General features: G+C 45.4%; 1 protein-coding gene across 1 annotated transcript; it reads right to left on the minus strand.

Moving 5' to 3' along the window:
* Nucleotides 1-730: 730 nt before the first annotated feature.
* LOC110524635 (uncharacterized) lies at nucleotides 731-7,736 on the minus strand. The gene is made up of 5 exons (XM_021604478.3): nucleotides 6,029-7,736; nucleotides 4,502-4,695; nucleotides 4,154-4,298; nucleotides 3,686-3,991; nucleotides 731-1,600 (listed from the first exon to the last, which is right to left on the minus strand). The coding sequence occupies exons 1-5, from the start codon at nucleotides 7,604-7,606 to the stop codon at nucleotides 1,439-1,441; spliced, it is 2,385 nt and encodes a 794-aa protein (XP_021460153.3). The 5' UTR covers nucleotides 7,607-7,736; the 3' UTR covers nucleotides 731-1,438.
* Between the last annotated feature and the right edge of the window lie 6,612 nt (nucleotides 7,737-14,348).

Here is a 14,348-nt window from a genome sequence, read left to right on the forward strand (position 1 = left end):
GCTGACCAATAACTTTACACTAAGCTAGGCAAACTGACCGTGTGCCAGTTAAAGAAGGATCTGATAGTGGCAATGAATGCTGACCCTTAATGTGGAGGTTAGCTACGTAGACTGTTTCATATAACTGTTCCTAACCATTTGCTATAACTGGGAGTATTTTAATTCATGTGATTACTGATTGATTAGGTGATTGCTGAATTATTGATCATCGTCGGCAACGTTAACAAGCTCATCATATGTCCCACTGCTTCCTGTTCCTGTCTCAGATCAAAGACAAGCCCTTCCCTCTGACAGCTTGTCAAATCCAGGAAGACAAAGGCACTTTAGTGTACTTAATATTCATGCATTGCTTATAGATATTCATTAACTACTTTCTGCTAAACTCTGAAGCAGGTGGAATATTTACCATGCCACCTAAAATTAATGCAAACCTCTCCCTTAACTTTCCGGTTTCAATTATACGGTGATGGTAGGTTTGTCATCTGATCTGTGATTGCTAGCCTAACTAAAATGAACATTTTAGTGAATATTCTCATTTACAGTTTCCTGAATAACTAATAGACACACACACATGCAGACTTTTTTTTGTATGAAACATGTTTTTACATCCTTTTGGTACATTCGCTTATGAAATCAAATTTCCTTTAGTGTGACAGACAGTTTTGATACAGATCTCAAGTCCTCTGCTGCTCAAATGCTCAGCATAAAACATGCAACAATTCAATCTCTGACAAGACAAATCTCTTTTATCATTGTGCTGAATATAAAGTGTAGAAGAACCTCTTCAGAATTCCATTGTCATAATATTAAGACTTAACATGTGAAAACCATATTTTTGGTTTATAAAAATTTCAACAACAAAAAAAACTTCCATGAGTTCCTCGTAATAACTTTAGCTTCACAGAACCATATATTTCATCTATTTAGTTTAGGCTGGGTTAGATTTCCCAGACACTTGTGCTTTTTAACATTCAGCTGCATATCTTCCATGTTCATTAGTGTCGTTTCTCCATTTCAGAGTTTCAGTCATGACCTCATCCCATTCTGTGATTATTTACATTATTGTAAGAATCTTAATGAATCCACATAGTATTATTATGACACTATAAAACAGAATAATCCTACACGGTAACATGAGTAGTATGATAGTGCTAATGTTGCTTCTCTCTATGCTATAGGTCCCTGCTCATGGGGAGAGGGGTCAGTCACTATCTGCGTACCGCCTGGTTAGTGACTTCCATAGTTCATTGCGGTGAGGTCATAGTTCTATTGCTCTCCTTTGGTGTAGGTACAATCACCGTTTCATCATGGCAATACCTATGTCCACAAAATTCTAAAACAACTATTGGCGTTCCCTTGGAGATGGAGGCGTCGCTTTCTGGATTCTCCTGACCAATTATCCACTGACCCCTGACCTCTGATCTGACCTGGGTCGGGCTTAGTCCAGTGCTTCCTGTTTGATGCGGATGAGGGTGTGGCCACGCTGTCCGTTGCTACTTCCCTCCCTGCGTAGGACGTACTCGCTGAACTGGGAGGAGTCTACTCCCCCGCCACACGCCCCTGCTATCTCGAATCCTCTCTGTTGCAACCTCTCCAACACCTGTCAATCAAACACATACATTACAGACACCGTACACACACACTTGTGGTCAGAATAACCACTCGGGTAGACACAGACTCAGATCTCAAGTTTTAATCACATTCAAAACAATTATTTGGGGTTTGACAAAAAGAGAATACACAATGAATCAGGTAATTGGTGGTCTGATACAGTATGTATGGAAGGTCAGTTGACCGTGGGGCAGAGAAGTGATTTCAGAGGGGCTGATTCAGGGTCCAGTCATACCACAGTCATACAGGACTCCAGTTTGTGGAAGAGAACCAATGTGTGAATATGTGCAAATGTGCTACTAACAATAGCACAGACAGTGTCCATAGGGCCCAAGTTCACTCATCTCTCTCTTTAGCAAGACTCAGTCTGACTAAAGAAGAGCCAGCCATCTCACCCTGTCCTTCCCTGACCTAAAAACCAAGTGACAGACAGGCAGATCCTCTCTATCGCAACAACTCACACACAAACACAGATGCAAACCCTTTTTCTAGTGCAATATTATGTGCATCCCAAATGGCACCATATTCCCTATGTAGTGCACTATGGGCCCTAGTTAAAAGTAGTGCACTAAATTGTGAATACGGTGACATTTTGTATGCAGACATTCTCTCTAGCTGCAAGGCATTCCATTAGTATACACTGAAGGAGCATCTGTACCTCTATCCTGTCTGCCTCGCTGTCTCGCTCTGTCGCCCTCTCCTCTCTTTGTTTGTTGCAGGCAGTAGGCTAAATTAGAAACCTCTGTCTGCCTCCATCCCTCTCTCTCTCTGCCTTGAAGGCTCTGCATGGTCAAACTGACATCTGCAGTGGCCGTACAGCATTTACTGTGATGTGGCCTCCGCAGATATCGGAGCATTCATACTTCTTGCATGTCACAGAGCAGGCCAGAGCTGTTTTAAAGAAAGTTGTCAAGGAAGTGAGTTTGTGATTATACAGGACGTCCCGCCTCCACCTACCATCAACCAATCATGTCAGTGCAGTGCTATAAGGAGCTACTCTACATGACAAAAGGTATGTGGACACCTGCTTGTTGATCATCTCATTCCAAAATCATGGCCATTAATATGGAGTTGGTCCCACCTTTGCTGCTTTAACAGCCTCCACTCTTCTGGGAATGCTTTCTACTAGATGTTGGAATATTTCTGTGGGGACTTGTTTCCATTCAGCCACGAGCATTAGTGGGGTTAGGCACTGATGCTGGGCGATTAGGCCTGGCTCGCAGTCGGTGTTCCAATTCATCCCAAAGGTGTTCGATGGGGTTGGGGTCAGGGCTTTGTGCAGGCCAATCAAGTTCTTCCACACCGATCTTGACAAACCATTTCTGTATGGACCTCGCTTTGTGCACAGGTGCATTGTCATGCTGAAACAGGAAAGCACCTTCCCCAAACTGTTGCCACAAGTTGGAAGCACAGAATCATCTATAATGTAATTGTATGCTGTAGTGTTATGGTTTCCCTTCACTGGAACTAAGGGACCTAGCCCGAACTATGAAAAACAGTGCCAGACCATTATTCCTCTTCCATCAAACTTTACAGTTGGCACTATGCATTTGGGCAGGTAGCGTTCTCCTGGCATCCACCAAACCCAGATTCATCTTTCGGACTGCCAAGTGGTGAAACGTGATTATCACTCCAGAGAATGTTTCCATTGCTCCAGAGTCCAATGGCTGCGAGCTTTACACCACTACAGCCAACGCTTGGTATTGCACATGGTGATCTTAGGCTTGTGTGCGTGCGGCTGGAAGCCATGGAAACCCATTTCATGAAGATCCCGATGAACAGTTCTTGTGCTGACGTTCCTTTCAGAGGCAGTTTGGAACTCTGTAGTGAGTGTTGCAACCAGCAGACGCAGTAGCCGATGGCCACGTTTCATATCTAACCAGGATTAGTCTCTCTTTCTCTGGCTGGTCTGGCCCTCTGAGGTTATACTATGCTTGTGCCATGGGTACTAGTTAGTGGGATGTTACCTATACAGAGTTGAGGTGACGTTATCTGTTAACTTCGTATTTTGGGTTGTTGTAGGGTATTTTTATGGTTATTCTATGCAGTGTAAGGGTAGTGTCTGTCATGTTACCTGTACAGAGTTGAGGTGACAGTATCCGTTGAGTGGGAAGCGTATGACGTGAGTAGAGTCATGATTCCAGCCTGCGTTCAGGGAGTTGCACATGACGTCCCCGACCTCTGGAAACACCACCTCGATCAGAGCCCTGTCCCCACTTAGAGTGATCCTCTCCCCCAGCTCTGGAGCTACACGCACCACCACACACTCACACACACGCCACACCTTCCTGGCCTCGCGCTCACTCCTCCAGCGTTCTAATTCTGCTTGTAGTGGAGATAGCTGGAAGAACCTGGCCTCCTCATAGAGTAGAGAGTACTCCTGTAACACACACACACAAATGTACACAGACATGCACACATAAACACAATGATCATCAGATTCTTCAGAAAATGTATCCCACAAAGCTTTACATTATATGTTATAAGTGTGCAATTACAGACAAGGTTTTCCAGGCCTGAGAGCAGGGTCAGATAAACTCACTTTGAAGTCGTCAGGGACGAGCAGTTTTGCCGTCCGCAGGAAGTTGAGGATGTAGCGGAACATGTGACCGTCTCGGTCTATGAAGTAGTGCTGCTTCAGACTGTCCAACACTATGGGCTCTGTCCCGTTGAACAGACGACCAATCCTGGGGGGAAGGGGATATCATTGAGATCATCATCAGAGTGTACATGTTTGAGGGGATCAGTTTGAGCAAGGCCAAGCGTAGAATTGCTAATCTTGATCACATAATGAGTATGTATTTGGGATGCAAGGTCATTTGTAGATCAGTGATTGCATTCCACTTCAATGTAGTCAATCTTAAACACCCTATGTGTGTGCGAGTCTTACCGTGACTCTGGGTACTTGGTCAGTGTCGCCAGGCTGCTGGTGTACATGTGACCTCCTACGTCTATGTGTACAGGGGCGTTGGTTTTGGTGAGCTGGGCGGGGGTGGGGATGCCCCCTATACCCCCTGAGCCCAGCGGAGAGGCAGGGGACTGGGAGACCAGTGGCCGGCTGGCCATGCTGCTATTACGGCTATCCTGGGAGAGAAGAAGAAGATACACAAATGTCCAACTGAAATTTGTCACAGGTATTGTGTGTGAACATAGCACACAGTCATTCCCTGAGTGACTAAGTAGAGACAGGACACTAGTAAAGAGTTGTAGACTGGGACTTCATTCATACTCCGTCAACGTTTTTAGTACAATTAACTCATGATGCACTGAACAACATGACGCAGAGTGGTTTTGGCCCTTTTCAGTGTCTGTCTGTCAGGGCTAACTAAGGACAGTGGAGTGGGCTGAGTGTTGTTAAAGAAACTCAGAGACCGATATGAGTCTGTCTCCTCCTCTGCTATACAGGTTCCAGGTGAGACAGGTGAGGACATTCCTGTAGAGGAAGGATTTAAACACCTTAGAAATGCTTCAAGTAAGTTTTCAGCTGACAAGCTATGAAGTCTACTGGTCAGCATTCACTGTGGTAAGTGCAGTGAGGGAGAAAGACAGCCATGGCCGAAGGCAGTCTGCCTCTTAAAGCTGAGAAACCGGTAAATAGTGAGATAGATGGATGTATAGCTGATAAAGCAGAAAACAGATGAGCAGTGCTGCAGCAGACGTGCATGTCTCTAGGGTCACGACAGGCAGGCTCCTCTGAGAGGAACGACGCAAAAACATTAAACTCATTATGATACTGGATAAACACGCACATTCACACACACTCACCCACACAAACACAATATTTTTTTCATTAGGGGAAAGAGGCTTGAGACAGCCTGTTGTACTATTGTTCATTATAGTGCCTGTGTCTCAGGAAAATGTGAGCTTTAGGCAAATTGGTATAAAATAAGTGTGTGAGTGAGTGAGAGCTTGCACGCTCTGGCACTCCCCCTGCGGGCTCCACTGTGGTGCATGGTGGGTAATTGTGGGCCTGGGGCGCCATCACCCATAGCAACAGACAAAATCCCAGAGAGAACTCACTCATGTGTCCTCTACTCTGCACTCACAGGCTTGTCCCAAATGGCACCCTAACCTCTATACATACAATGAACTGCTTTTGACCAGTGTCCATAGGGCTCTGGTAAACAAATTGTGCACTATATAAGGGATTGTTGCCATTTGGGACTCTAACACAATGTTCATGACCTCTTTACTAAAGCACCTAGAACACCCAATGACAGAACTCACTCCTAAACAGTACAAACACACACATCTTACTGGTTAATACTTCCACAGTAAATGGAAAATTATCTAAATCATTACATTTATGCATAATCTGTGGATGCTTTGGAGACTAGTAAGGTTATTCTACATTAAATTTAGAAGACTGCTGATCAATTAAAAACCTGTGTTGGTGCAGAGTGTGAAACAGTGTTACCTGCGCTGCTACCACGCCAGCTGGTAAAGGAGCGGGCGGCTGGCCGTGGGGCTCCGGGGCTCGGGTGTCCACGGGCTCGGTACCGTCCACTATGACCACCGGGGACTCTCCGCGTTCCTCGGAACGCACACAGAGCTTCTTAGGTGATGGAGGTCCAGAGACGTCGCCGGGGCAGTGAGAACGACATTTCCTTGTCGTTCTCTGCGGCTTCAGTTCCACTGCGTCCGTGACCTGTCGGCTATAAGGGATCACGAGCTGGAGATAAGACTGTGCGCCACCATTGACCGTTTCCGAGGCAACGTGAAGCGATACTGACTTTGACCCGATACCAGCGATGCTGTTGAGCGTTGCTATGGAGACTGCGCCGATGCAGTGGTTGGTGTAGGTCTTTGAAAGCTTGGCAGCACGCGACAGCATCTGCATCCTCGTGCCCAGCAGGTTTTTACCGATTGCTTTGTTCTCGTACCATGTCATGTCGCTTAAGCAGCAGTGGTCTCGCGGGCGCTGGAAGAACGCTTTGCACAGCGGGTTCCGTTTCGAGACATACTTCACAAAGCTGGCATACGGACAAAACTCCGTGGCCGTCTCATACATGCGCGGCAGAGTATCATCATCCGTGTCTGGTCTTTTTTTAGTCCAGGACGCCGAGCGAGACTTGTGATACGGCCCCAGCGCTTTGAAATAGATAAACTTTCTCCCATCCTCGTCTATGGCTAGCCCGAATGAATCCTCCTCCAGCTCGCGCTGATTCTCTCTCCCCCTCGTGCAGAAATACATACATGTCTCGAACCACACTTTGTTGAGAAGCCCGAACGGCGTATCGGTGTTAAACACACTAGAGGTGTAGAGTTTTCTCAGGTCCGCCCGCGTAATAGCCTGTTTTTGCACAACGGGACCGGCACCTTGCTCCTCCAGCTTTCTGATGACTGCGGCCAGGGTCAGGTTGGCGCTGCGCAGTTCTGGGTCCTTGGTGAGGTCCAGGGTGCGACAGTAAGGCGGCTCATTCAGGTAGCGGTTCAGAGAACTCCGGATGCTGATGAGAGAGGACTTGCTGTAGAGCTGGCCACTCTTCGATCGCGCCTCCGCGTAGAAGGAGCGCAGGACCGCGCACAGCGCTTCCTTGTCCAGAGTTTCAAAGTCAGGACTTTGGGCTTTCTCACTCAGGTACTCCCGGAAGATCCTGACTGCGTACCTAGTAGCCAGGCGAGTGTTCTCGCTCAGTCTGGAGCGGTCAGACCGCTGCAGGTCTCCCTCCGGATCCGAGTCCAGTCCGGGGATGTGGAAAAGTCTGGGGTCCGCCCCTGCTCCCATCCCGCTGCACTGGTCCGTACTGCCCATACGGACCGCTTCTGTCTCCATAACCGAGCAGCTGCCGGGGTCCACACATTCTGCCTCCCACTCCAGCTCGACATCCTCCTCGTACTCCCCCTCCTCCTCGCCGGTGATCTGCACCTCCTGGATCTCATCCTCTTCCGCCTCGTCTCCGCTCCTCTCAGTCTCTGGGCAGCTCATGTGCTCCACCCGCTCTGTCCCCGCCGTGTCGCTAGAGCAGTCTGCGCTGCCAGGCATTCTCGCCATATTGCAGTCTGTGTAGCAGTCCTCAGGCAGAGCGCATGCGCTATATTGGACCGCAGAGCTAAGAGAGCTTTGTGTTACTGTTTAGTGACCTTCAGCTAGGCACGCGCTCTTAAAGGTGCAGGGAGCGAGCGAGTGGGTAAATGGAGCGCGCTCACAAAAAAAGGCTGCAGTATTGGACTGCATATTGGACCACTCACATGCAGCACGAATATGTAACGGTTTCATGTCTCTCTTTAATTGAAGTAACTGCTGCATTTGATAAGGCAACACCTGACACACACACATACACACAAAAACCTTTCCCTGCACATGATACAGGCCAGGGTCAGCGAGGTTTCTTGGGAAAAATTAGAAACTAGGGCTGTCAGAATGAATCAGTCAATTTTTTTTTTTAAATCACAATTAATCCCATTATCTGGAAGTGTTCAAAATACATATTTTATACAGCTTTACTACAATAGAACGTAAAAAACAAGTTATTGATGTTAAAGAGAGTGTGCTTTATAAATGTACCAGATTTTGCTTACCTTTACTTTGGACAAAATCAATATTCTTGTAATGCTTTTTGAATCAAAAAAAATCTTAAATTACAGCTCAATTTGAGCAAATAAGGCGATTTACTCTGACATTTTTTTCATTGTTTGACAGTCCTAATATAAACTCTTTAGTGAACATTCAGTACTTTCCTGGTTGTCATACACTGTACTCTATCTGAGCGCTACAGTGCCTTGCATAACTATTCATCCCCCTTGGCATTTTTCAAATTTGATTGCATTACAACTTGTAATTAGATTTGGATTTGGATTTCATGTGATGGACATACACAAAATAGTCTAAATTGGTGAATTGAAATGAAAAAACAACTTGTTTAAAAAAAATCCATAATATTTCAAAAGGAAAAGTGGTGTGTGCATATGTATTCACCCCTTTGCTATGAAGCCCCTAAATAAGATCTGGTGCAACTAATTACCTTCAGAAGTCACATAATTAGTTAAATAAAGTCCACCTATGTGCAATCTAAGTGTCACACAATCTCAGTACATATACACCTGTTCCGAAAGGCCCCAGAGTCTGCAACACCACTAAGCAAGTGGCACCACCAAGCAAGTGGCACCATGAAGGCCAAGGATCTCCCCAAACAGGTCACAGACAAAGTTGTGGAGAAGTACAGATCCCAGGGTTGGGTTCTAAAAAAATATCAGAAACTTTGAACATCCCACTGAGCACCATTAAATCCATTATAAAAAATGGAAAGAATATGGCACCACAAATCTGCCAAGAGAGGACCGCTCACCAAAACTCACGGACCAGGCAAGGAGGACATTAATCAGAGAGGCAACAAAGAGATCAAAGATAACCCTGAAAGAGCTGCAAAGCTCCACAGCAGAGATTGGAGTATATGTCCATAGGACCACTTTAAGCCGTACATTCCACAGAGCTGGGCTTTACGGAAGAGTGGCCAGAAAAAAGCCATTGCTTAAAGAAAAAAATAAGTAAACATCTTTGGTGTTTGCCAAAAGGCATGTGGGAGACTCCCCAAACATAGGTAAGAAGGTACTCTGGTCAGATGAGACTAAAATTGAGCTTTTTGGCCATCAAGGAAAACGCTATGTCTGTCACAAACCCAACAGCTCTCATCACCCCGAGAATATCATCCCCACAGTGAGGCATGGTGGTGGCAGCATCATGCGGTGGGGATTGTTTTCATTGGCAGGGACTGGGTAAGTGGTCAGATTTGAAGGAATGGTGGATGGTGCCAAATACAGGGAAATTCTTGAGGGAAACCTGTTTCAGTCTTCCAGAGATTTGAGACTGGGACAGAGGTTCATCTTCCAGCAGGACAATGACCCTAAGCAGTCTGCTAAAGCAACACTCGAGTGGTTTAAGGGAATCATTTAAATGTCTTGGAATGGCCTAGTCAAAGCGCAGACCTCAATCCAATGGAGAATCTATGGTATGACTTAAAGATTGCTATACACCAGCAGAACCCATCCAACTTGAAGGATCTGGAGCAGTCTTTCCTTGAAGAATGGGCAAAAATTCCAGTGTCTAGATGTGCCAAGCTTATAGAGACATACCCCAAGATACTTGCAGCTGTAATTGCTGCAAAAGGTGGCTCTACAAAGTATTGATTTTGGGGGGGGGTGAATAGTTATGCACGCTCAAGTTTTTTGTGTGTGTGTGTTATTTCTTGTTTGTTTCGCAATAAAACTATTTTGCATCTTCAAAATAGTAGGCATGTTGTGTATATCAAATGATACAAACTCCCCAAAATTGTATTTCATTCCAGGTGGTAAGGCAACAAAATAGGAAAAATGCCAAGGGTGAATACTTTCGCAAGCCACTGTGTGTGAAGTCTGTTGTTAGACTTGTGCATTGATTTGAGCATGCATGCCAATGCCTCAGAAGTACAAAGCAATGGTATTATATTCCTCTTAATATAGAACCTCATCACCCTGCTGTACCTCCAGGCTAAGAGTACTGCTCCTTCCCTTGGGCATCCGTGACCTTGATGCAGCCTTATACAGCCTGATAGGCTACAGGGTGTCCTCCATACGATGCACTGCTCCCATTATAGCTTATAAAGGCTCATAGGTTAGCTATGTTTCCCTTGTGAGGGTTCATATACTTCTTATGCTGCTCTTGTGTAGGTTCATAGTTATGCTGCCACCTTAGCCTAGGTTAATTATGTCCTCCATACTATTCTACAATTACAGCTTCTAAGGACTCTACAAACTAAAAACAAGTGGTTCAATATTGTGCCAAATATCAGCATACCTTTCCAACCTTTAATAAAAACAATCACAAATAAATGTTTTGATCCTGTAGCAAAGCTAACTAAAAATCAGTATTCCCCAAGTAAAGATGCCCTTCACTTCAGCAGTGGTGAATTCATGAACTTCTTTGATAAAAAGATCATGATCATTAGAAAACAAATTACGGACACCTCTTTGAATATGCATATTTCTCCAAAACTCAGTTGTCCTGATTCTGCACAGAACTGCGAGGACCTTGGCTCAATGTAGACACTCAAGTTTTTATTTTACTTGTATTGCTCAACACATTCACTAAAATAGTTATGGCATCTAAACTTTTCAGCTGTCTACTGGACCCTATTCCAACTAAACTACTGAAAGAGCTACACTATACATTGGGGCAAAAAAGTATTTAGTCAGCCACCAATTGTGCAAGTTCTCCCACTTAAAAAGATGAGAGAGGCCTGTAATTTTCATCATAGGTACATTTCAACTATGACAGACAAAATTAGAAAACAAAATCCAGAAAATCACATTGTAGAATTTTTAATGAATTTATTTGCAAATTATGGTGGAAAATAAGTATTTGGTCACCTACAAACAAGCAAGATTTCTGGCTCTCACAGACCTGTAACTTCTTCTTTAAGAGGCTTAAGAGGCTCCTCTGTCCTCCACTCATTACCTGTATTAATGGCACCTGTTTGAACTTATCAGTATAAAAGACACCTGTCCACAACCTCAAACAGTCGCACTCCAAACTCCACTATGGCCAAGACCAAAGAGCTGTCAAAGGACACCAGAAACAAAATTGTAGACCTGCACCAGGCTGGGAAGACTGAATCTGCAATAGGTAAGCAGCTTGGTTTAAAGAAATCAACTGTGGGAGCAATTATTAGGAAATGGAAGACATACAAGACCACTGATAATCTCCCTCGATCTGGGGCTCCACGCAAGATCTAACCCCGTGGGGATAAAATGATCACAAGAACGGTGAGCAAAAATCCGAGAACCACACGGGGGGACCTAGTGAATGACCTGCAGAGAGCTGGGACCAAAGTAACAAAGCCTACCATCAGTAACACACTACGCCGCCAGGGACTCAAATACTGCAGTGCCAGACGTGTCCCCCTGCTTAAGCCAGTACATGTCCAGGCCCGTCTGAAGTTTGCTAGAGAGCATTTGGATGATCCAGAAGAAGATTGGGAGAATGTCATATGGTCAGATGAAACCAAAATATAACTTTTTGGTAAAAACTCAACTCGTCGTGTTTGGAGGACAAAGAATGCTGAGTTGTATCCAAAGATCACCATACCTACTGTGAATCATGGGGGTGGAAACATCATGCTTTGGGGCTGTTTTTCTGCAAAGGGACCAGGACGACTGATCCGTGTAAAGGAAAGAATGAATGGGGCCATGTATCGTGAGATTTTGAGTGAAAACCTCCTTCCATCAGCAAGGGCATTGAAGATGAAACGTGGCTGGGTCTTTCAGCATGACAATGATCCCAAACACACCGCCCGGGCAACGAAGGAGTGGCTTCGTAAGAAGCATTTCAAGGTCCTGGAGTGGCCTAGCGAGTCCCCAGATCTCAACCCCATAGAAAATCTTTGGAGGGAGTTGAAAGTCCGTGTTGCCCAGCAACAGCCCCAAAACATCACTGCTCTAGAGGAGATCTGCATGGAGGAATGTGCCAAAATACCAGCAACAGTGTGTGAAAACCTTGTGAAGACCTACAGAAAACGTTTGACCTCTGTCATTGCCAACAAAGGGTATATAACAAAGTATTGAGACATTTTTGTTATTGACCAAATACTTATTTTCCACCATAATTTGCAAATAAATTAATAAAAAATCCTACAATGTGATTTTCTGTTTTTTTTCTTTCTCATTTTGTCTGTCATAGTTGATGTGTACCTATGATGAAAATGACAGGACTCTCATCTTTTTAAGTGGGAGAACGTACACAATTGGTGGCTGACTAAATACTTTTTTGCCCCACTGTATATACAAAGTATGTGGACACCCCTTCAAATGAGTGAATTTGGCTAATTCAGCCACACCCGTTGCTGACAGGTGTTTGAAATTGAACACACAGCCATGCAATCTCCATAGACAAACATTGGCAGTAGAAGGGCCTTACTGATGAGCTCAGTGACTTTCAACGTGGAACTGTCATAGAATGCCACCTTTCCAACAAGTCAGTTTGTCAAATTTCTGCCCTGCTAGAGCTGCCCTGGTCAGCTGTAAGTGCTGTTATTGTGAAGTGAAAACATCTAGGACCAACATCGGCTCAGCCGAAAAGTGGTAGGCCACATAAGCTCACAGAACGGGACCACTGAAGCGTGTAGTGTGTAAAAATCATCTGCCCTCTGTTGCAGCACTCACTACCGAGTTCCAAACTGCCTCTGGAAGCAACGTCAGCACAATAGCTGTTTGTTGGGAGTATCATGAAATGGGTTTTCATGGCCGAGAAGCTGCACACAAGCCTAAGATCTGCATGAGCAATGTCAAGCGTCTGCTGGAGTGGTGTAAAGCTTGCCACCATTGGACACTGGAGAAGTGGAAATGCATTCTCTGGAATGATGAATCATGCATCACCATGTGGCAGTCCGATGAACGAATCTGGGTTTTGCGGATGCCAGGCGAACGCTACCTGCCCCAATGCATAGCGCCAACTGTAAAGTTTGGTGGGGGAGGAATAATGGTCTAGGGCTGTTTTTCATGGTTTGGACTAGGCCTCTTATTTCCAGTGAAGGGAAATCTTAACGCTACAGTATACAATGGCATTCTAGACAATTCTGTGCTAATAGGTCTACGCAGACAAGTTCTTGCCTGGTTTAGATCTCATCTGTTGAAAAGATATCTGTTCGTCTCTGTGGATGGTTTGTCCTCTGACAAATCGATGGTAAGTTTCACTGTTCCTCAAGGTTCTGTTCTGGGACCACTATTGTTCTCACCCTATATGCTACCTCTTGGTGATGTCATTCGGAAACACAATGTTTCCGAATGACTAATCTCTTCAGTTGGTCCTATGATTGAGTGTAGTCTGGCCCAGGGGTGCGAAGGTGAATGTCAAGGTACTGGAGTGACGGAGCCCCGTTGCTGTCTCTGCCTGGCCGGCTCCCCTCTCTCCACTGTGATTCTTTGCCTCTGACCCTGTTATGGGGGCTGAGTCACCGGCTTACTCGCGCTCCCCCATGCCATCCTTAGGAAGGGTGCATCACGTCATGCCAGGCTTTTTTCCACTATACTTGACTTGAGTGGGTTGAGTCACTGACCTGATCTTTCTGTCTGGTTTTGCACCCCTTCCGGCTCGTGCAGTGAGGGTGATCTTCGTGGGCTATACTCAACCTTGTCTCAGTGTAGTAAGTTAGTGGTCTGTTGATATCCCTTTGGTGGTGTGGGTGCTGTGATTGGGGTTATATCCTGCCTGTTTGGCCCTGTCCGGGTGTTCTCCAACCCCCCCTGTCTCAGTCCCTCGTATCTATACTGCAATAGTGTATGTGCCAGGTGGCTAGGGTCTTTCCTATCTGCTGTAATTATCCTGTCTTTTCTGGCATCCTGTGTGATCTCTCTCTTTCTCTCTCTCTTTTGCACCTGCAGTCTCAACCTCTGAATGCTCGGCTATGAAAAGCCAGCTGACATTAACTACTGTGGTGCTGACCTGTTGTACCCCATATAACCACTGTGATTACTATTTGATCTGCTGGTCGTATATGAATGTTTTGAATATCTTGAAGAAGGATCTGGCCTTAATGGCCATGTACCCAGACAATCTCCACCCGGCACAGCCAGAAGAGGACTGGCAACCCCTCGGAGCCTGGTTCCTCTCTAGGTTTCTTCCTAGGTTCCTGCCTTTCTAGGGAGTTTTTCCTAGCTACCGTGCTTCTACATCTGCATTGCTTGCTCTTTGGTGTCTTTGGAGTTTTAGGCTGGGTTTCTGTATAAGTACTTTGTGACATCTGCTGATATAAAAAGAGCTTTAT

This window comes from Oncorhynchus mykiss, chromosome 5 (genome assembly GCF_057628025.1).
Source record: "Oncorhynchus mykiss isolate SJ-2025 chromosome 5, ASM5762802v1, whole genome shotgun sequence".
In the NCBI taxonomy this organism is placed as follows: Eukaryota; Metazoa; Chordata; class Actinopteri; order Salmoniformes; family Salmonidae; genus Oncorhynchus; species Oncorhynchus mykiss.